Source organism: Colias croceus, chromosome 3 (genome assembly GCF_905220415.1).
Source record: "Colias croceus chromosome 3, ilColCroc2.1".
Taxonomy (NCBI): Eukaryota; Metazoa; Arthropoda; class Insecta; order Lepidoptera; family Pieridae; genus Colias; species Colias croceus.
In genome coordinates this window covers 975,135-1,000,023 of record NC_059539.1, presented here as the reverse complement: position 1 = coordinate 1,000,023, position 24,889 = coordinate 975,135, and the positions used below count along the sequence as shown (strand labels likewise).

General features: G+C 34.2%; 1 protein-coding gene across 3 annotated transcripts; it reads left to right on the top strand.

The window, feature by feature from the left end:
• The first annotated feature begins 336 nt into the window (after nt 1-336).
• LOC123705926 (ras-related protein Rab-5B) lies at nt 337-23,204 on the top strand. 3 transcript variants are annotated; one of them, XM_045655027.1, is made up of 7 exons: nt 337-540; nt 6,687-6,934; nt 9,181-9,253; nt 20,291-20,507; nt 21,183-21,295; nt 22,322-22,367; nt 23,042-23,204. In XM_045655027.1, the coding sequence occupies exons 2-5, from the start codon at nt 6,690-6,692 to the stop codon at nt 21,284-21,286; spliced, it is 639 nt and encodes a 212-aa protein (XP_045510983.1). In that variant the 5' UTR covers nt 337-540; nt 6,687-6,689; the 3' UTR covers nt 21,287-21,295; nt 22,322-22,367; nt 23,042-23,204. The 3 variants fall into 3 exon arrangements, with proteins under 3 accessions (XP_045510983.1, XP_045510982.1, XP_045510984.1); XM_045655026.1 differs by lacking the exon at nt 23,042-23,204 and adding an exon at nt 22,919-23,006; XM_045655028.1 differs by lacking the exons at nt 337-540; nt 23,042-23,204 and adding exons at nt 587-1,083; nt 22,919-23,006.
• The last annotated feature ends 1,685 nt before the right edge of the window (nt 23,205-24,889 follow it).

Genomic DNA, 24,889 nt, shown 5'->3' with positions numbered 1-24,889 from the left:
AACCTCACGCTCCCCACTCCGACGGGCACGGAGGTGTGGCTTGAAGGCATGCTATGCAATAGCTAATAGCTTTACCGCGGCAGTCCCCGAGTCACACGTCTTTTTTAATCTCTCTTCTATCTTCTATTTAAAAATTATTTTTTTCAAATTTCAAAAACTATAAAGACTAAACGCAAATTCATTATTAGGTACTAATCATAACAGCAAACAATATATAATTATATTATATGTAGATTGTAGGTATATTTTTAACTTAATTTTAACGATTAAAAAAAATCATTTCATATTTCAGAGAGACAACACTTTCTTTACCATAAACAATATTTTATATTTTTCTAATTGTCTTCTTGCTCGCTCTCTCGCTTCCATGTTTGTTCGTGGTCATTTTGCATTTCTGTGCTAGATTTTCTAGTTTAGCGTTTCAATTAATGATTAAATTCCTATAAGAGTGTAATTAATGAAATTATTGGAACCACGGCGACCTTGTGAGGATTTGTCGCCCAACAAAAAGTGTATTACGGTGATTTAATAACAGGGAGGGTACGTCTTTCATATCCTTATAATCTAGTAAATGCGTCATTTTATCGAATAAATGTCGAATAAAAACTAGTTCTTGTAGACAAGATATCGTGTAAGCGCTTACAGTCCTTATTCTGAATGAGCGGTGGTTTTATTAAGTTTAACTAGTGATTCTGTGAACTCCAGCTGACTAGGGCCCTAGGGGGCGATTCACTGACCGATCAGTCGAGGAAATGAATTGATACGGTCTGAATCGGTTAGTCATCATCAGCAGACGCATTTTCGACAAGACGATACGAGTAATATTTAAAAAATCAAGTCGTGTCCCCATAACCACATTAAATAATTACTGATAGTGTCATTGTTGAGTGTTCTTTGTGATCGCATTGATACGTACGCAAAGATAAGCGGGCCTGTTTACCGTTTTCGCTATTTTCTTTATTACATTTGTTTTGTACCGACGTCTGAAATGTGTTTGCGTTGTATTTTCACTCGTCATTAAGGATTCAAGGATATAGTGACTGTCAATGGTGTCAAATTGTGTTTTTGTGTCGTTGTTGGCTGGTGAGTAAAAAATCGTAATTAATCGAGCCATTAATATTCGAACGATAATATGATCTCGCTAGTTGTCTGGCTGATATGATTTCAAACAACCTTGAATTTGAAATGTTGAGTGATAATTTTGTTGGAAATTTATAATTATTACTTGAAACAACGCTGTGGTGACTCATATAAACAAAAATTGTAATCTACCTTTTTATCTGTTGTATTAGCAACCATAATGCAATGAACAAACTCAAAACTTTACACTTTGATGCAATTTTTCAGGCAATTCTTTGAATATTCATACATAACTACTTGTTTGTTGTTTCAACGTCTATTGATATTTCTAATTGTAATATAATTACACTAAATTAGTAGAGAGTAGTATCATTTTATGTGTATTCATTTATAACATTTCCACATATAATTTGTAAAACAAGCATAAGATTAATGAAATTAAAATATAACAGCTACATAATGTCTAAAAAATATTTTTTCTAAAATGCCAGTAAGATTAACATTTCTCTTGGTTCTAATATAAATAAATAAATAACTATACAAGATTATTATTACAACTAGCTTCCGCCCGCGACTCCGTCAAATTTATTATTTACAAATTCTTAACAATATGAGAAAACATTTACATCATTTTGTGAAAAATGAGTTTTAAAATGTAATTATTATCACCTTGCGTATACTTAGTTTTCTAATTGGTTTATGTGTGGATAGTGTATGGTTCTATGAAGCTAAAAATAAATATGTTACAATAGAAAACTGCAAATATGTATATGCAAATATTATGTATCTGTGGTGAAGCAATGAGTAGTTACTTTTTAAATATCTTAATATTTTAAAAATCATATACATAGCTAAGTTAGCTATTCTTAACTTTTGTATGTACTAATATGAAATATAACTTACTAGTGTATAAGAATAAAACATAAATCAAGGTGAATTAGACCAATAAAAAATTAAAAAAGTTCAAATTTTCATAGTGAGGTCAATATTTTCCAAACTAATTAAAATGTTATAGAACTTTAGAAGATTAATATGCTAACCTCATTGCCATACTTTTGGTTCAGTTAGGTAATTGATTTTCAAGAGAAATTGAGTTTTACTGGAACAGGTTTGTTATCTACATTATGTGGGTACATAATTGTTATTTCAAAGTAAAAGTTGTCTAAGTTATTTTTAATCACCATGTCTATTAAAATCAGGTTTCTGTCTATTACAAAAGTTTCTTATATATTTTGTTGACATAACTAACATAAATAGCCACAGATTTCATTCATTTAAACATAGTTTGTCTGGACTTTTATTACAGTCAATGGATGGTTTTAGTTTCTTCTATGACTTCCTACTGATATTATAAATGCGAAAGTTTGTGATGATGTGTGTGTGTTTGTTACTCTTTCACGCAAATACTACTGAACCGATTACAATAAAATTTAGCACACATATAGAGGGTAACTTGGATTAACACATAGGTTAGGTTTAATCCCGGAAATCCCACGGGAACGGGAACTACGCGAGCGAAGCCAGTATTTAAAGCTAGTTTTTAACATAAATCAATTGTTAGACTGAGATAATTATTGATAGATACTTTGATACGTCTTGATAATAATTTTTAGATGTCAAGAATTTGTACATTTTCTACATAATATTATAATTGTGTTTACATGAGTTATCATAATACAATTTATCATATTTATACTTGAGACAGAGATTACTCACGCTTTATCATTGAATGTCTTTGTTGTTTCTGCCGGCATAGAATTATAGTGTGATTAAATTTTATTTCACTGGGGCAAGGTATTAAGCATGTTTCCTTGTTTTTAGGACCATTATATTTTAAATATTATACATATTATGTTGATGGATAATATTTGAACCTACAAAATGAAAATTCCCGAAATTTTACGTTTCATAATTTATTTAGATGAGTACATATAACAACACTTATCTACTAATTATTGAAATTTATACATTTATATGTATCTAGTAAATAATTTTACTCGCCTGCACTCCACGATATCACGCGAAACCCATTCCCGATACCTATAAGTTTCCATACCTTATTTTCGTTACTTAAAATTTCGTGACTAAAAAAGCCTTTAGAATTAAGATCAGACTCACAGACATATTGTGGTCAGACTATTTACGCTTTCAATTTCATGTCAGTCCATTCAGAGATAAAAATTTCGGAGCAACATTCGCATTTTTTATAAGCAAGGAGGATAAAATACGGGATAGACCAGCACTATTATTCGTCTAGAATAATATACCCAATATTCTGTGTAGTATGGGAAAATTAATTTATTCAGATCGAATAATTCGTGTAGTTTTGAAAGTTGCTACAGTTATTCCTAAAGATGTCCAGATGAATATACTAAAAGCCCCCGAGGGAGGGACACAAGCCGGCGGCGGGGGAGGGGGGGAAAGGTCTCTTTTTCAAGGTTTTTGCTTGTAACTCGAAATTTTTTTCATAATATCTCTTTAGTGACTTCTACATTAATTATCTACATTAAATTTCCTATAAATTACGTCTCAATATTTTTACTGTACGATCAATACTTTAGGAGATACAGAGTATTAAAGGTAAGAAAAATAAGAAACAACATAGTTTTACAAATTTTAATTATAAAAAGAAATAACATCTTTTTTTGCAGGAGTATGCCGACTTATTAGTCAAATTGTGTTTCATCTTCGTCATCTTTATCACTAACATCGATAGGGGGTCCATTAGTACAAGCTCCTAGGCAGCCGTTACAGATAAGACTACACATAATGCCCGCTTTTCGGCAACTGCATTTTCCGGAACATCCACTTTTACATCGGCAAAAAATTGAATACTCTGTAGGCGTGATATTTTGCTGACCCTTTGGTAGGGGGGAGGCAAGAAAGATCCGGTTTGGGCTTGGTACAAGATTTCAGAAAAACTGTGAATCGATGTCTGTTGATCTCAGACTGAGTACAGGGCGCTCGGTATACTGCAAGAAACATTTTTTCTCCGGCTTCTGCTATAACCTCCTGAGTTGACGTTGGGTCATAAAATACAGTTGCTGTTTCCTTTAGTGACGGCTTTTGATCAAAAATCTTGATAATTGATGTTTTTCCCTTCCTGTAAATAGCTGAGGTTGTATCACACCCACTGAAACTATGCAGAAAGAGAATAGAATCACAAAATGAATGTTTTTGAAGTTCTTGGGAGGAAAATATTTTGGTTTCCACTTTTCCTCTTCCTGGTTTGACAAAAAATATTTCTTTTTCTGGAGGAGTAAGAGCCATTAGAAGGACTACAAAATCAACATCTTCAATAACAGTGACCACAACATTGTCTGCAGCTTTATCAATTGCAGTGCGAATAATGGTGCAGTCAGCATCACTTGCTGCATTCGTGTTTCTATGTTTGCAGCCTGCATTTTTTCTGTCAGAAGTTTAATCAGTTGGGACTTGTTTTTTGCATTTGATAGAAAATGCTCTTGCTGAACAGTGACCTTCATCGATAGATTGATGTTTATATCAACAGACGATTTCACCGCCCTCCTTCTTTGTTCAGACGTTTTTGTGCTATTTTTCACGTCATCGTATCCATCAAACACTACGGTAGAAGATGGCCCGTAATGACATTTTACATAATTTATGTACTGATCACATATATCTGAGTAAGAGGAGCCCAATTGCCACTTGGTACGGTGCAAAAGAAAGCCACCGTCAATAACCGTCTCACTAGCTTTCAAATTTAAATTTGTGTCGGATTTCGATAAAACATCATATAAAGCCGCTTTCTTTGTTTTCCTCATTAAGCCACCATCGAATAAAGCCAGTGGATAGGGGGCCAATTCGTACTCCAAATGTGATGCTAAATGTTCATCATCCTTCTTGGCAATCGCAATCCTTTGAAAAAGAAGTAATGGGTCGACCACTACTGTCTCATCATTGATCTTGACAGCACTGTGCATGGCTCCCAGTGATAGAACTTTGTCTTTACGCTGTATTTTTACGTCTGCGAAGTGTTTTCCCAGCGTTTTTTAGTCAAGTCAAGTACCTATAACGATGTTGTTTCTTATTTTTATCACCTTAAGTACTATGTATCTCCTAAAGTATTGATCGTACGGTAAAAATGTTTAGACGTAATTTATAGGCAATTTAATGTTAATAATTAATGTAGAAGTCACTAAACAGATATTATGAATAATTTTCGAGTTACAAGTCAAAACCTTGAAAAAGAGACCTTTCCCCCCCTCCCCCACCGCAGGCTTGTGTCCCTCCCTCGAGGGCTTTTAGTATATTCATCGGGACACCTTTAGGAATAACTGTAGTAACTTTCAAAACTACACGAATTATTCGATCTGATCGACGATTCTGAATCTAATTTGCTGTGGCTAGTGTTATTACCCAAAAAAAAAAAAATGCTTGAAAGTAGGGAAGATTTTCAATATAAGGAATTGCTGGTGAAATTGTCTTTCAATGAGCGGCCGGTTCGTGCATCTTTCGATGCCACATTGCCTACTTATACCTAAGTACACTAGCGTCGTCGTCTCTCTGTAAGCGGCTAATCCAATAAAATTTATTAAGAACGGCTACCCACGGCTGTTACGTACTCGGCCGATGCCTTACGTCACTGCTGAGAAGTGAGAAATATCCTAGTGATTGTGAAACCATCTCGATACGAGCCTTCACCTTGTGACGGAATCTATGCGACCTTGACGCTTTTTACTCGGATTCGTATCGTAAATAGTATCCATTTTTCTCTTAGGTTTTCACTGTTGGTAAAAGATTGATGTCAAAAAAGATGTAGATTATTCAGTGATATTGGATTAAACTGGATTTGGTTAGGCCAGAAATTATGTGAAACTAGTTATCCTCCCGTAGGTTTTCTCGCACGGTCGCACCTAATTTATTGTACAATTTTTTACCCTATTTTCTTATTATTCAAGCAAATCCATAAAACATTTTTTTCCAAAATTTAACATTATTACAGTAAGCCCGTTAGGGCTGACTGTAATAATTAATTTTATAACATGACAAGACAATCTAGTTTTCAGTTTATTCGGATATTTAAAGGTCAAGCCGCATTGATGCCTTTAAATGGCCTATTTATTACTTGGATTGAAGCGTTAATCTGTAACAATACACCTCTTTTATGTATTTTCCTAGGTTTTTTATTCGTCGCCTTGTTAAGTACGATTACGTTTTTTTGTTGTTGTTAATTTGTTTGGATGAGATTATTTTTTTCTTTCATCATGCAGTAACTTAGATGTGACCTATTGTCTAATGTATTGACCATATAAAAACAAAATTAACATAACTTGGTTGGTTAGATTTGTTATCTTGATATAGGTACAGCTCGTTAACATAATGCGAGTAGATTTTTATCTTCATATTCCAAATAATATGTAATTTATTCTCGATTTAATCAATATTTATTCCTAATTATTTTTTCGGCGCCAATATAAGATACAATCGAAACGTCAAATTCAAATTTAGAACGCTATTTTCTTCTCCATCGCAGACCACTCAACCACTGCTACAACATGAGCTGTGGGCAGCTGTAGCCAAAATGAAAAAAAAAATTGCCGCCAATTTGAAACGTCACACGTCAATTTTTTTTCTCCCCACAGGCGATGGCAACAAACAGGAGCGGTGCGCAGCGGCCGAACGGCGCGCCGCAGACGAAGGTGTGCCAGTTCAAGCTGGTGCTGCTCGGCGAGTCGGCGGTGGGCAAGTCGTCGCTGGTGCTGCGCTTCGTGAAGGGCCAGTTCCACGAGTACCAGGAGAGCACGATCGGCGCGGCGTTCCTAACGCAGACGCTCTGCCTCGACGATACCACCGTCAAGTTCGAGATCTGGGACACGGCGGGGCAGGAGAGGTTAGTACATGCTGTGTCACTCAAGCTTTGGCTCATAAGGGTCTTAAAAACGTAGTTACACAAGTTTTAAAGTGAAACTTTTATTTCATCGTCTCAAACTTTTTGGTCTGTGTAGCGCATGTCGCGTGACGCACGATACGTACGATAATTATCGTACAAATAAGATAATTTTTAGTTAAATGTCTATAGTGTGAAAAAGTTTCACTTTTACCGTGGTTTCATAAAACCACACAACATTTTTTGTTGACAAGAATGAATCTATAGTGATAGTATATGTAACTCTTTTTCATGTGAGGTATAATGTTATATTATTATGTAATGTTTTTAATAAAATACTTGTTTCTGTATAAAATGTTGTTAATGTTAAAATAGAAAAAGAAAAAAAAAACAAAATAACAAATATTAATTTATTCAAACAACATATTACACCATATAATTACATAATTACTTATACAGAATTAAATTATGTATACATTTTGTTTATGTAAAAAATAACTATAATATGGCACAATTTACATACTAAATAGTACGGTATTAGCTGATATAAAGAGTGATACATTTAAGTTCTGAATATACATAAATAGTTATTAGATAAAGAGGTTTTGTAAATTGAAATGAAAAATATTCAGACAAAATTTTCCATAATGTTTTCGTTTGATCTATTTTGGTTTATTTTAAAAATTATTGTTGTGTGAGTGAATGTTTATTGAAGTTGTTGATAAACACGCTTATAAAGGGTTTGAAACATATAAAATTTTTAAAAGAATCAAAAATCACAAAACACTCAAACCTTTGAAATCATAACCCTTTCTTATTTTAGTACTAGCTTTCCGCCCGCGGCTTCGCCCGCGTTTCGAATGAAAAACCCGAATAGTTCCCGTGGGATTTCCGGGATAAAACCTAACCTATTTGTTAATCCAAGTTACCCTCTATATGTGTGCTAAATTTCATTGTAATCGGTTCAGTAGTATTTTCGGGAAAGAGTAACAAACACACACACACACACACACACATCCTCACAAACTTTCGCATTTATAATATTAGTAGGATTTTTATGATTCGTAGAAAATTTCTCCTTGTTACAGTGGTTGACGTTAACAGCTTGTAAGCTGTTAATCAAAAAAATTTAATTTTGATGTTACATACCTATTTTTTGAACGTGCATATATAATATTCTCGAGAGAAGCCGGGTGGGTGTGCTAGATTTATAAATAGCGGGTGAATGAAATTTGCACAGCGTATGTAATATATAACAATGTTGAAACCGTTTGTTTATTATAATGTTATTTCCACATGTAAACAAGTATTCTCGAGGCGGTCATAATCGGCGCCATTATATTTTATGTTTTTTTCGTTACAATCTTAATACATTGAACCTTCATGGATCGATGCCCTGATACAAAAGTAGCTTTTTTGATCTTATCTATAAGAAAGATTTATAAGATGAACTCATTTTTGCAATCATTTTAGGGCACAATATTTTGGTGAAAACCTAATAAGTATTATCTTTCTTATAATCACATAAAATGATTTGCTTTTAAACAACTTACAATTCAACATTGATTGAACCATTTAGACGTAAAAAGGAATAAATACTGATATATATTTATAAGTGAAAAAGGTTATTTTAAAAATTGTCGTAATTACCACTACAAAGATTTCTACTTGTGTAGAAGTAGGAAGGTTTAATCTTTTGTGGTATGCTAATCATAACGTAAGAACTAAGAACGCAATTTGCAGTAATTGTGATCACCGGTGTCATCAGTATAGTATTGATTATTAATGTTACAAAGGAAACAGAATATATTAACAGGGATGTAAAGTTAAATTATTGCAACTGAAATATGTTTGAATAAGTATGCTAGTATAAAGCTGAAGAGTGTTTGTTTGTTTGAATGCGCTAATCCCAGGAACGCCTGGTCCGATTTGAAAAATTCTTTCGGTGTTAGAAAGCCCATTTATCGAGGAAGGCTATATATCATCACGCTAAGACCAACAGGAGCGGAGCAATGCGGGTGAAACCGCGGGGCACAGCTAGTTAAAAATATTCAGAAAGTGCGGCTATTGTCTGTTTAGAATTTAGATACTATAGCTAAATAGTATAGTGCAGTGCTTAAATTTATATTATATTAAAGTCTTACTATAATTACAACTTCTCTAACCATATACTGGCAATATAAAACAAACTTACGATTCACCGATCTAGAATTTCCCAATATATTAATCTGTTGTCTTTTATTGTGCAGGTATCACAGTCTAGCGCCGATGTACTACAGAGGTGCGCAGGCGGCCATTGTAGTGTACGACATAACTAATCAGGTAATTATTTGATTATTATTTTTTTTATATACAATCTCTTTGAATGCTTAGTTTAATCGCCGGTGCAAATAGCGTTTTGTATGTTTACTGTGTGTATGTTTGTTGACGTTGTTGATTCATTATTGTTCTACTAGCTTACCGCCCGCGGCTTCGCACGCTTTGTCTAAAACCTATTATATACTAAAACATTCCTCTTGAATCACTCTATCTATTAAAAAAAGCGCACCAAAATCCGTTGCGTAGTTTTAAAGATTTAAGCATACAAAGGGACATAGGGACAGAGAAAGCGACTTTGTTTTATACTATGTAGTGATGGGGCTTTTTGTGGAGTTGATCTATTTTCAGTAAAAATATACTTAGCTATCATGGGGACTTCCAAATTTCCGAATTTTTGTTTTAATTAGTGGCATAATCCTGTAATGTTCACATTTTGGATTTGTTTCGAGTTTTAAATTTATAATTTTTTACCTACGTCGAGAATTTCTTTACAGCAGCATCAGTGATAAGAACTTTAGGAATGTCATCTTGATCGAAACAGGAATCGAACTGACTCCATCTAGTTGTAATCTTTATAATTGATGAGGTGTAACGGGGAGATTAACCTGTTTATTAATAACGTCTCGAAACTGGAAGATCGAGAAAGTTAATCACTCTAAGTGGTACTTCATGATAAAGACTTCTCAAAGAAAGCTCTTTCTCGAGTACTGGAGTTACAAGCCAAATTCTAAAATCCTTATCTTTCGTTCTCTGAATTCTAATATTCATCCAAATATTGATAACATTTTAAAGTCCTTAAAAAACATTGTGCAATATTGTACCATCAGATTTTTTTTTCTGAGAAACTGTTAATCGCAAACACGAATAGAAAATATCTAGTAGGTAATAGTATAAAATAGTCACAGAGTTGGACGTCAGTCATAGTCATAGTAATATCTAGTAATATAAACAGGGCAATTTTAAAGGGGTTCCTGTTTTTATTTTTGTTAATAGAAATTATGTAATGGTAAAAACGTCTAGACAGACAGAGTAGCAGTAAGCGTGCTATTTAATGTATTCTTTAAATCGGAAGCTATGAAATGAACGTTGGCTTCATGAATCATATGTAAACAATACGAATTGTATTTTATTATATTTAGTTCCGTCCGCGATTCCCAGATAAGAATTTCTATCCGTTGTTCAATATTTGTTGTTAAATATTAATATTAGTCCATTGAAAAGTTACATTTGGGGTTGCATTTCTTAGAGGACGCAATGTTATTTTTTTGATGTGTAGAGGGGGTTAGTGTGAAGCTATCACCAAGTTTGTGGGGTCGCCACCCTTGTCCCACGGCCGCCATCTTGAAAATAGCGGAAGATATGGTTTATACGATATATCTCTTAAACTGTTTATCTGATAAAAAAAAAATTGTTGACATTATTTGTTGCAAATTAAATTTTCTAAAATTTTGGTCCAGCAACTTTTTGTCGTAGAACTATAAATAAAAAGTTTTAAGTGAAAATTTTCAGATAATAGAGATATTTAAATATTTTTCAAAAAAACTTTTTTTTATCATTTTACGAAGAAATGATATCAGACCATTTTTGTAGATTTTTTTTCGAGGAACAACTTTTACATACAACATTTTTTCATAAAGTCAATAGCTAAGGTTTTAAAGCGCTCCGAAATTAGTACTATTTTTCAGTACTCTTAGCTATACGTTATACATATATTATGTGTGTACTAATAATTATTTGTCATCAGTAATTGTTTTTTTTTTGTTATTATAATATTTTTAATTATTAATTTTGCAATATTATTAATAAATTAATTATTGACTCTTTTCCCCACCAGCCAGGAGGTAGAGTCTGGAAGCACGTTTTTTTTTTACGTCGAAAAGCATTGCTGAAATGTACTGTTGTTGCAGTGCTGCATGGGAAAAGAGCCAATAGCCAATATATGTATAGTTAAGAGTACTGAAAAATAGTACTCACTTCAGAGCGCTATAAAACTTTAGCTATTGACGTAATGAAAAAATGTTGTATGTAAAAGTTGTTCCTCGAAAAACAATCTACAAAAATGGTCTGATATCATTTCTTCGTAAAATGATAAAAAACAATTTTATCGAAACATTTAAATAGCTCTAATTTCTGAACATTTTCGCTTATAAATTTTTTATTTATAGTTCTACGACAAAAAGTTACTGGATCAAAATTGTAGAAAATTTAATTTGCAACAAATAATGTCAACAAACTTTTTTTATCAGATAAATAGTTTAAGAGATATATCGTAAAAACCATTTCAACCACTATTTTCAAAATGGCGGCCGTGGGACAAGGGTGGCGACCCCACAAACTTGGTTTTAGCTTCACATTGAACCCCCCTACACATCCAAAAAATAAAATTGCGTCCTCTAAAAAATGCAAGGTTAAGCCAAAAAAATGTAACATTTCAATGAACTGTATACGGTGATTATTAAATAATTTCGTATTATTAAGTTAAAACTAATTTATAAATACGTTTAATAACCTACGTAGCAACAAAGCATAGATGTTCGTAGGCGTTGAAACTATATTTTCCCTATGAATTTTGTTCGATTATAAATTATAATAATTAAGTGACGCATGATGTAGTGATAGGAAATTAGGGATTAGCCTAAATATTTACCAAATTCTTTGTTAATTAAAATAATCCACTATAAGTAACTAAGACTTCGGCATTTAGCACTTATGTATAGTACGAATTTTGGTTATTGCTCATAATTTAAAAAAAAATTATGACGTCATGTTTAACTTATTGATAACATTCGGGGATTTACCTTAAATATTATCCTGCTCTAATGTCCTAATGTAACATTTTGTAAGCATGTTTAAATTTTATTTTTGTACAAATAATTGTAGTCGTTGTTTTTCACGGCTAAAATAACATATTACATACCGAGCATGCGCACTTTCTTATATTCACGATCCCATGAGACACAACAGCAATGTTCGGTCCTTTATTATCACACAGTATACTTACCTCAGATCTATATGTCACTCATTTCCGGACGCGTTGAAATTGAAATTTTTAAATTTTGTATACCCCTATTAGGACCAATTTTTTTGCAGTCTACCCTATATCATCGTGTTCAGAATAAAACAGCGCTTATGCTGATATAATTTTTTTTCTATTATCAAATCTAGTGAAAGTAACTAGTATTGACATACCTGTTTATACCTGTCTACCCAGTAGTTCGTCCAGGTAAATAGTAGTCTACCCTACGATTGCACATTCTATATGCTCTATACTTTAAGTCCAGTATAAAATTTTATTATTATCTTAATTTTGCAACATTTTATGAAAAATCATTTTTCAAAAAATAATTAAAAATATTCTGTCCAGGATTTCTGTTGTCTACCCATTTTTAATTTATTTTATAATATATGTAATTTATTATAAAATAAATTTGATTCTCGTATCAAACCGTTAGGTTTCGTTTCATATTCGAATCTTAGACCATTGTTCATTATAGGATCCTGAAATAAAATACTGCTTCATGACAAAATACATACTTCGAATTTTGACAACATTACTAAATTTTGTTGATATTTCTATATACGAGCTAACACATGGGTTAATGTTAGTAGCTGTATATCATCGATCGAAGCTAGAATTGTTTTCGCATTTTCTACGTAATTATTGTATGAGTTCTGAGTCCCTGCCGGCATTTTATCGATGTGAAACACGAAAGCTAGTGTTTGCACCTATGTGAAGTTGGCAATTAACTGAATAAAAATGAGTGTTTCTCAATTCTATACGATTGTACTAGGTTTGTACCGGATTGTACCGCTTTTTATTTTGTTTGTACCCCAAAGAGGTGGGGAGAAACATAGGGTCGTAGTTATATAGTTCGCTGCTAACTGAATAAAAATGAGCGTTTCTCAATTCTATTCGATTGTACTAGGTTTGTACCGGATTGTACCGCTTTTTATTTCGTTTGTACCCCAAAGAGGTGGGGAGAAACATAGGGTCGTAGTTATATAGTTCGCTGCTAACTGAATAAAAATGAGTGTTTCTCAATTCTATTCGATTGTACTAGGTTTGTACCGGATTGTACCGCTTTTTATTTCGTTTGTACCCCAAAGAGGTGGGGAGAAACATAGGGTCGTAGTTATATAGTTCACTGCTAACTGAATAAAAATGAGTGTTTCTCAATTCTATTCGATTGTACTAGGTTTGTACCAGAACGTACCGCTTTTTATTTCGTTTTTACCCCAAAGAGGTGGGGGGAAACATAGGGTCGTAGTTATATAGTTCGCTGCCGACCTAGAAATACAGATTTTTTTTAAATGCTAACTCAAAGTGGTTGTGTGGTCGATGCTCAAAGCATTTCGTTTGTACCGGATTGTACCGTTATCAGAACCGAAAAAAAATATATTAAAAAACTAATATTCACGTTTATATAAATATACATGAAGATACTAAAGAAAATTCGACTAACTGAATAAAAATGAAAATTCGACTAACTGTGTAAAAATTTATTATGGCCATTTTCTCATTAGGTCAAGTACTTTCGATATCAGTTTAAAGTTTTTTGATATCTGTAATAGTTACAGAATAATCGCCTGTGCACACTTAACGATTACAGTATAGATATACAGGGTGTAATCGTTAAGTGTGTTGACAGATGTCAACTGTGGTTGTAATCTTGTGGAATTACGAAAGTTTCCCAAGAATACATTCGTAATCGGTGGTTTTCTCTATTGGAAGAAGGTATGGAAGGTTTGCCCAGCGGTACAAACGATGAGAAACGGAACACTTATCGTAATATTCAATTATCACGTAATATAGTCGAAGTAGGTCGAAAATGAATTGTGGAAGTGGTGCTCTTGAGTGCTCAATGATGATTCAAAAATATTATGTGAATCAGCAAAGAATTAGCGACAATGTTTTTTTACAGAACTATATAACTACGACCCTATGTTTCTCCCCACCTCTTTGGAGTACAAACGAAATAAAAAGCGGTACGTTCTGGTACAAACCTAGTACAATCGAATAGAATTGAGAAACACTCATTTTTATTCAGTTAGCAGCGAACTATATAACTACGACCCTATGTTTCTCCTCACCTCTTTGGGGTACAAACGAAATAAAAAGCGGTACATTCTGGTACAAACCTAGTACAATCGAATAGAATTGAGAAACACTCATTTTTATTCAGTTAGGCAAATTTTCTTTAGTTTCTTCATGTATATTTATATAAACGTGAATATTAGTTTTTTAATATATCTTTTTCGGTTCTGATAACGGCACAATCCGGTACAAACGATATGCTTTGAGTTAGCATTAAAAAAATGCTGTATTTCTAGGTCGGCAGCGAACTATATAACTACGACCCTATGTTTCCCCCCACCTCTTTGGAGTACAAACGAAATAAAAAGCGGTACGTTCTGGTACAAACCTAGTACAATCGAATAGAATTGAGAAACACTCATTTTTATTCAGTTAGCAGCGAACTATATAACTACGACCCTATGTTTCTCCCCACCTCTTTGGGGTACAAACGAAATAAAAAGCGGTACGTTCTGGTACAAACCTAGTACAATCGAATAGAATTGAGAAACACTCATTTTTATTCAGTTAGTTGAATTTTCTTTAGTATCTTCATGTATATTTATATAAACGTGAATATTAGTTTTTTTATATATTTTTTTCGGTTCTGATAACGGTACAATCCGGTACAAACGAAATGCTTTGAGTTAGCATTAAAAAAATGCTGTATTTCTAGGTCGGCAGCAAACTATATAACTACGACCCTATGTTTCCCCCCACCTCTTTAGGGTACAAACGAAATAAAAAGCGGTACGTTCTGGTACAAACCTAGTACAATCGAATAGAATTGAGAAACACTCATTTTTATTCAGTTAGCAGCGAAATATAACTACGACCCTATGTTTCTCCCCACCTCTTTGGGGTACAAACGAAATAAAAAGCGGTACAATCCGATACAAACCTAGTACAATCGAATAGAATTGAGAAACACTCATTTTTATTCAGTTAGTCGAATTTTCTTTAGTATCTTCATGTATATTTATATAAACGTGAATATTAGTTTTTTTATATATTTTTTTCGGTTCTGATAACGGTACAATCCGGTACAAACGAAATGCTTTGAGTTAGCATAAAAAAATGCTGTATTTCTAGGTCGGCAGCAAACTATATAACTACGACCCTATGTTTCCCCCCACCTCTTTGGGGTACAAACGAAATAAAAAACGGTACGTTCTGGTACAAACCTAGTACAATCGAATAGAATTGAGAAACACTCATTTTTATTCAGTTAGTCAAATTTTCTTTAGTATCTTCATAAATATTTATATGTATAAACGTGAATATTAGTTTTTTAATATATTTTTTTTTCGGTTCTGATAACGGTTCAATCCGGTACAAACGAAATGCTCTGAGTTAGCATTTAAAAAAATGCTGTATTTCTAGGTCGGCAGCGAACTATATAACTACGACCCTATGTTTCTCCCCACTTTTTTGGGGTACAAACGAAATAAAAAGCGGTACAATCCGATACAAACCTAGTACAATCGAATAGAATTGAGAAACACTCATTTTTATTCAGTTAGTCGAATTTTCTTTAGTATCTTCATGTATATTTATATAAACGTGAATATTAGTTTTTTTATATATTTTTTTCGGTTCTGATAACGGTACAATCCGGTACAAACAAAATGCTTTGAGTTAGCATTAAAAAAATGCTGTATTTCTAGGTCGGCAGCAAACTATATAACTACGATCCTATGTTCCCCCCCACCTCTTTGGGGTACAAACGAAATAAAAAGCGGTACGTTCTGGTACAAACCTAGTACAATCGAATAGAATTGAGAAACACTCATTTTTATTCAGTTAGCAGCGAACTATATAACTACGACCCTATGTTTCTCCCCACCTCTTTGGGGTACAAACGAAATAAAAAGCGGTACAATCCGGTACAAACCTAGTACAATCGTATAGAATTGAGAAACACTCATTTTTATTCAGTTAGTTGCCAACTTCACATAGGTAGTGTTTGCAGTCTTGTTTTAGCATTACTAGGTTTAGTGGCGTAGGTAATTTCAAGTGAAATAAATTAATTGGTATGTAGCTCATTAATAAGTTAAATGTCAAGGCTATATTATGTGTAAATGAATTAGTTTTTGAAATTCTTGTGTATATTAATTATTTCATGTTTGTTAAATGTGGTTAAGCTTTTGAGAAAGGCTTGACTGGCCAGACCTTAGTACACTGGTAGAACAATTAATGTCTCATATACATGAGACATTAATATAATATATAATAACAAAAAAATATAGTTTATATTTTGGTAGACTGAATGCTTGTCACAAAAGGCTGGTCATATACTCCTCTGTGAAATACATAAATGCAATATATACCCCCTTATAATAATTTGCTGCACTTTGGTCACAAAAAGAGACCATCTCAAGACCACTTTTTGATCTCGCAATATGAGCGGCTCGTTACAGCGACACAAAGCAAGGCTATTCGCTAAGTGATAAGCTGATTTGCCAATTGTGTGAAATGTAAGATGGTTTTATGGTTGAGTCTTTGTTTGTTGATGTTAAGAAGTTGTAGGTATTGTTGGTTTGACTCCACTTGTTCCGTTTATAGGGACTGTAGGATTCTGTACAAGGGATCAACTTTTTGTACACATGAATGAAACTTTGAAATACTTAAATCAAAGAACATCATTTACATCTGAACAAGGAAATAGACCAAAGCCAAAGCCAATTTATAAATAATGAGAAGTGGAAAATTAGCGATTGATGGGATGTTGAAACTTGCATATTGTTTTACTTTACGTTATAATTAAAACTATCCAGGCAATAGTTTTGTTCGCGTATTTAAAGTTAAACATTTTCGATGGTATTTAACAAGTTTAAATTCCTTTTTGAATATGTCCTAGTACCCTTTTCCAAATTATGAATGTCTTCACATTCATAATTCAAAAAGGAAGTATATAAAAAAAATATAGCTTGTCTCTTGGCAAAAAATAGGGAGGTATTACGAAAAGTTAAGCAAGGTAACATCCCGGTAAATGATAAAATTATTGGACAAGAATACACATGTCACGCGTCTTTACTCGGTCACGGTCGAAGATCATTGTGTTTCATATACTCGCGATCGACGTCTTCATTAGCGGCCATATTTGAACCACCTTGATGGATGGTGCTAAGTTTTTGAAGGCACTTTCGTTGAACAAAACGTGTATGATCTTCAGAAGTTGCTCTTGGTCTTATATTTTAGATAATTCATGACTTAATAGTATGTACAAGATGTAGATGATTGTTTCCTTGCGCATTCTCAAGCCGAATATGCGACACCGAGCGAGTGTCATAATAAAATACTATTGGAATTTTATGATTTTTTGTGTATAGGATGAGATAGTAAAATTAACAAATGTGGACAATTGTATTAAACTTTTAACAATAATAAATTAGACATAAAGTGACTAAGATACAGAAATAATAAACTAATTAATGCTACGTGATAAGCAATCACGTGTAGCGGGCGTATCTTTGATAACCAATCTAATTATATTATACGTGTGTATTATCATAATGTCATTCCTTTCATCATTTCGTAAAAAAGGGATATAAAAACATCTTAAAATAATAAATGCATTAAGCAAGACAAAATTTGTCAGTGTCCTTAAGATTTCATAAACGCATGCATCGCTTGCTAATTATTATGACCCCGTGTTGTGACTGCAGTCTGCATGTGAATGGGTAGCCTTACTGCACAAGATTCTCTGCCCTTACCAGCCAGATTAATCAACATTTCATTACCGGATTGCGTTTTCCAGTTATTTATATTGTATTATGTAAGTCTCAGTAAAACATGTGTTATAATCGGTGCGTGCGTGTGCCGACAATCGCATTGCACGCATAAGTCTTCGAGTTCAAGGCGATATTAGAGAAGCAAACCGAATATCGATCATACGAGTGTTTACGTCAGCGTCAGGCGGTGGGACCGGATGGTTTGCCAAGTTGTAGCCGTCAATGCCAAGTGGGGTTGGTCCCTTGAAGTAAAGCGGAGGTACAGGCGACTATTTATCGTCTGTTCGAAGTTGAAAAACTGCTTCAATTTTCCCATCTATCCCCTTTTTATCGCCTGCATGCAAAGTGGACGAAAACGCTAGAATATTAGTTATTCCAATGTATAAACATTGGAATAACTAATATAAATGTGTCATGAATCTATTCACATTTACACTTTACATAGCACGTTATTTATATGTACTCCATCTAGTAAAAACTTCTCTAGAAATGTTCTAAAGTAGGCATATAATATGTCTAAATAAATTATCTTTATGTTTCACAAAAGACCACAAGATTGCAGACCCATATAGTTTTAAACATAAAAGTTGATAGGTTTTATACTTATACGAATATTCACGCCATTTACACCACAACCGATTCTCTTGTATGTTCGACATTCTCCAAAGATACTGATAATTGAGTCTTTTAATCAAGCGATTAGTTTAACGGCTTCATCTCGGTACAAGATCTGCAATACATCAGTGTACACTTTTATGGCTGATGCTCTAAACATCTCGCGTAAAAGACGTACTTGATTCGTTTATTGTAGACACTGTTACGAGTAGAATAAAATGTAAAGATTAATTAGCCATACAAATGTTTAATTTAAATAAATCTGGTAACCGATAATTATTAGATATAGTTAATTTTAGTGTTTGATTTTACACGAGTATTATACATTTAGAAATTAAAGATTTTTTAACGGATTTTAAACGCGATTTACGCGCGTCTCCCCGTGACCTCGCTCGCTGTAAAGTGTTCGAAACGTCGGAAAAATAATATAATTAATGAATCGTGTTTAAAATCCGTTAAAAAGTCTTTAATTTCTAGTTAATTTTAATTTATAAGCACTTAATTGAGTTAGTTGTAATTGTTATCGTAAGAAAAACAATTAGAGATCAAAATCGCTGAAAATTGTTCGCTGAAATTATTCGTAATGCTTCAAAGACATCCATACAAACAAGATAGAAAACTACCTTTTACGTTGCTATGATTTTAGAATGAACTTCCTATTTATAGGGAAATGCAATTCTAAACTCAGACGCTTCGCCAGACCAGCGGCGATAACGTTATCTATCCACATTCATTGACTGGCCAACATTCTTTGTAAGGGCAAAGCCCTATTTAGATACTGTAAACATTAGCATCGTCTGCTTCTACGATGTTTATTTATTCATCTGCGCAATAAACGACCGAAAGATAATAATAAAAAGGGCAAAGACGTTTAATTATAATTTATTTTTGTAAATCACGTTGATAATGTAAATGAAGGTGATAATGATGAATAAAGAGATCATTACAATACTTCTATTGTTCAACAATTGTTTGGTGAAAAGGGCTTACAAAAACTTATTTATTTGTAATATTGGATGGCTATGTTTATCTATTTTAACTTTTACTAGAATATATCCTTGATATATTTATTTTTTTAAGCGAGAATGACTTCAAAAGTACAACCAATATTTGATTGTATTAGTTACTCGAATTGCAAGAAGAAGAAATTGAAACAGTTTGCAATTTGTCAGATCATGCCAGAGAGAGAGATTTTATTTTAAAATATTTTTAAACATTTTTGATAATATTGTTTGCAGAATAAATTCATTCCCCCAACGAACTCGATTGAAAAATTTTAGGACACATTTGTATGGGAAAGGCTCCTGAAACACAGCGAAAGCTAAATTAGGAGTCTGGGGTCCTCTTTTTTGTGTAATGTATTCGGGTTCAATAAATGATTTTTATTTTTATTTTTTATTTTATTTTCAACATGTAATGATCTCGATTTAAATGTGTTCTATCATAATAATCAAAACCTGTTCTGTCTCACTAAGATCTCAGTGTAATTACTTTCAGTTTAATAACTCAGGCCCCGGAAACACAGACACAATAGAAAATCTATTGTGTCGTGGACCGATCGGGTCGCTTGGGGCTCAATGGGTTGAACCCTATCTCATACGTAATCACTTATTCCAGGACACATTCGGTCGCGCCAAGAACTGGGTGAAGGAGCTGCAGCGGCAGGCGTCGCCGTCGATCGTGATCGCGCTCGCGGGCAACAAGAACGACCTCGCCGCCAAGCGGATGGTCGAGTTCGACGAGGCGCAGGCCTACGCGGACGAGAACGGGCTGCTCTTCATGGAGACGAGCGCCAAGACCGCCATGAACGTGAACGACATCTTTTTAGCTATCGGTGAGTGCACGCGTGACTTACGTCTTCTATGAGGGTTAATTTGACACGTGAACTAATTTCGTTCCAACGATATCTTCTAGGGCAGCGTTTCCCAACCTGGGGTTCGCAAACAAAAATTACGAAAGCTTAGTGACCAGACTTTTCTGATGGCCAGACTTTGTAATTTTCAGTTTTAATATGGAATAATTTGTCAAGTGATGGCTAAGCTATTTCATACAAAAACATTGCCAGAAATTAATCTTTTTTTTAAATTTGGGGGTCCGGGGATCATGGTCAGGTGGCGCTAGGGGTCTGCCTTTGTTAAAGGTTGGGAAAGGCTGTTCTAGGGCGTTCTAAATCTATCTGCGAGTACCATTAAAAGCCATATTTTAGCTTACTTCATCAATTAATAATAAAAAAACTTTAATTGTGTGATCATTAGTTTTAAAGTAGTTGACTTATTGAAGTGAAACTTCTTTATCGGGGTTGGAAAAAAATTTTGTGTAACATTTTTCCGTTACGCGCCATCTTGATTCGATGTATTTCTGTAAAGTTGCATAATATATGTAGTAAATTATTTTTTGAAAAATAGGGTCATAAAGAAGTTTCACTTCTTACGTGTGTACACTAGTACACGCACACATTTATTTTAATTTATTTATCCTTATTTTAATTAATTTATCGTTATGATTGCAGCGAACAAGTTACCAAAGAGCGAGAGCGGTGCGGGCGGGGCGGCGGGCGGCGCGCGGCGCCTCGCCGACGGGGACACGCCGCGCGCCTCCACCTGCTGCAAGTGATACCCGCCGGTACGTGCAAGGGGCCACGCGACGCCACACGACGCGACACCACACGACGCGACACCACACGACACCACACCACACGACACGATAGCCGGCAACACAGCGACACGATACGATAGCCGTCAACACAATGACACGACACGATAGCCGGCAACACAGCGACACGACACGATACGATAGCCGGCAATACAACGACACGACACGACACGACATGATAGCGGGCAACACCACGACACGATACGATAGCCGTCAACACAATGACACGACACGACACGATAGCCGGCAACACAGCGACATGACACGATACGATAGCCGGCAATACAACGACACGACACGATACGATAGCAGGCAATACAACGACACGACACGATACGATACGATACGACACGATATGACAAGACACGATACGATAGCCGGCAACACAGCGACACGATACGATACGATAGCCGGCAATACAACGACACGACACGATACGATAGCCGTCAACAGAACGTCACGACACGACACGACACAATAGCCGGCAACACCACGACACGATACGATAGCCGTCAACACAATGACATGACACGACACGATAGCCGGCAACACAGCGACACGACACGATATGATACGACACGATATTATTTGATACGACAAACAACACGATTATACGGCACGATATAAACGTGATACCAAATAACACCACTTGACACGACAGAGAAATACCAAATTGCAACACGCGGCAAGACATCACATTCACCAGCATTTGCATCTCTTTTTTGTGAGCTACAACTGAAAAGAAAACATACCACACACAATACATTACCGTACACGAAGATTCACCACATGCACTATACAATTACTCCGAACCATACACACGCACTAAATGTGGCAAAAAAAATTTGTGCACTGCACACATCCTACACTACTAATAGTATCACTGATAAACACATCTCTCTCTTTCTCACACACACACATACACACTATTATAATAACGCATTAAAATAAAAACGAAAATACTCCCTTTTAATAGTGACATTTTTCAATTTCCAGAGGCAGTGCGAGTGTGTCGGGGGTGGCGCGGTGCGCGGGGGCTGAGGTACTGACGTCATAATTATATGTATAACTAATTACTAGTTATTTTACCTGGATTTGCCTATGTTTAATTTAGTTATAAATTCATTGTTTCTCTTTCATCTCAATTCATGTAGATTTTATTATTACTGAACAATATACACACATATTTAACAGTTAGTTTTGTTCACTTGTTATACCGAATTTCAGCAAAATTGGTCCAGTAGATTTATTAAGCTATTGCATAGCTTCTATCGCGGGCCTTGAGCGCGGGGACCGAATCCAGAAATTCCGTAACGAAAAAACCTCACGCTCCCCACTCCGACGGGCGGAGGTGTGGCTTGAAGGCATAGCATGCAATAGCTTTACCGCGGCAGTCCCCGAGTGCCACACGTCTTTTTATTATTACCTCAGTCCGCATTGGGTATCATTTTGATTAAATCAAAATAACTATTTCTTATTACGATGTAAAAAGATCAAAATATATTTCAGATTAATTAATAAGCATAATATAAAGCAATAATTAATTAGTAGGATAGTTAGAATCTATATTTACTCTTGTTCCATCATTTACAGTTCATTCGAAGATTCACTATTGGGTGACGGTGCATTTAAGATACGTAATGTTAAGAGAAAATATTGTTATGAACTAATAAAATATTAACAAAAAAATTAATGTATCTTTTTCTGTTCACTTAGGTCACGGCTTCGTAAGGCTGGATTCACACGAAACACTTTAATTATACCCAATTAATAATCATTTTGTGAAGGCTTACACTATGCTGAGTAGCGGACGGTCGATATAATATACGTTCATATAAAAATGCAATAAAAACATTGATTCGTTACTTTGAGTCAAAAAATTGCTATCAAAAATATGTACAAGTTACAACCCGTGCGAAAATGGATCGATTCAAAAGTAACGCGTTACTCGGCAAAGAGTAAAAGCTCGTAGAACTGTCGTTTGCAGAACGGCGAAATTTTAATATCACTATATAAATGATTATCGGTTTGTTGGAATCAATTTTATTGAAGCAAAGGGTTTTAATTATTAAAGCCTTGCTATAAATTTATATTTTTTAGCTCTACATATAAATGTATTATTAAATTAATTGGTATTGATTTTATGGATTTTTTTATTATTATTTTGGTTCCGTCGTTCTGTGGCGATAGTCATATTCCACTCATTAAATCATGTTGCGTGTACATTTACAACTCTGTAGGATTATTGTATATTATATATGTATTTGGTTCAATCAATTCATTCGCCAGTAGAATACATGCGTTTGATATTTATGTCAACTCTGATAAAGTGAAGATTCTTTGATAAACTTACTCTTATAATCTTGCGGTATGTATTCTATCGGCGGTAATAATGTATTTTTTTATATATTTTTTTTATCATTTTCATTAATTTGCCGTCCCGTCGCGACGACGCGTAGAGATCGTTATATCTATTTAGTTTAGATGAAATTAGACTATCAGCTCTATTAGAACGCTAATCATTCAGTGAACGTGACGTCATTTATTATGTATATTATATAATATAATTATATTTGTTTATAAGGGAATCGTATCGGTGGATTTTACAATCTGTGGCAGTTGTAGATGTATTTTTTTGTAATCGCATTCCAAGGGGCGTAGTGCATGCAGTAGCATCCTGTTATTGAAATGGCCGACGGATAATGTAATGGCGCCCAACAAGCTGACATTCTACATTGTCTATGGGCCCGTGAATTGTCTATGACCATCTCTTCTATTCTCTTCATCTTGTCTATAGCAAAGATCTATTCCTTTCTACATAATATACTTAATTGAATTCTATAGTATAGATAAATCTTTTCATTTGACTCGTGTACCGCCAGTATATTGACGAAGCGAGTCGAGTGTAGGTCACCTATGAGATATTTGCAGTTAGCGATGTCTTTGTTGAATGTCAAATTATTTTCTATCTCACATATTCCAGTCGTGCTCCGATTTGAAGTAAACTGAACAATAATTCAATAAAAGCATTTGAAACGCAAATTGTCCCTGATATTAAGCAACCTTAAAGTAAATCAATTAATTTTTCTACTTAGGCTTACATTACAAATGTATGTTAATTGTTAATTTAATACAAAAGTGCTTGTCGCTTTTCGATATCATTTTTTGGTGTAATGTCTTGTGTTCTATAAATATAAAAAATGTATCGGCAAAATGAAATTTCGATTATATAATAATATAAATAAATATTGCTAAATTGTAAAAAAAATTAGACATCATACCACAAAATGTGCAATACTTGCTGTAATCAGACCGCCTCCTGTTCACGTAAATTTGCTAAGATACGATGTGTAAATTAGTTGTACGCGAATATACATTTCTCTATATAATCTGTGCAAAGGCTAAAAATATTCTATTTTATCTGTGATTTGTTAATATTAACGCATAGCTTTGGCGGGAGCGGGGAGCTAACTCTGTAAACGTAGATAGATCGAAGTCCAAATGGTTTCCGAGAACATTGATTCGTAAATGAATTCGTAAATAAATAGAATATTTTAGTTGTAA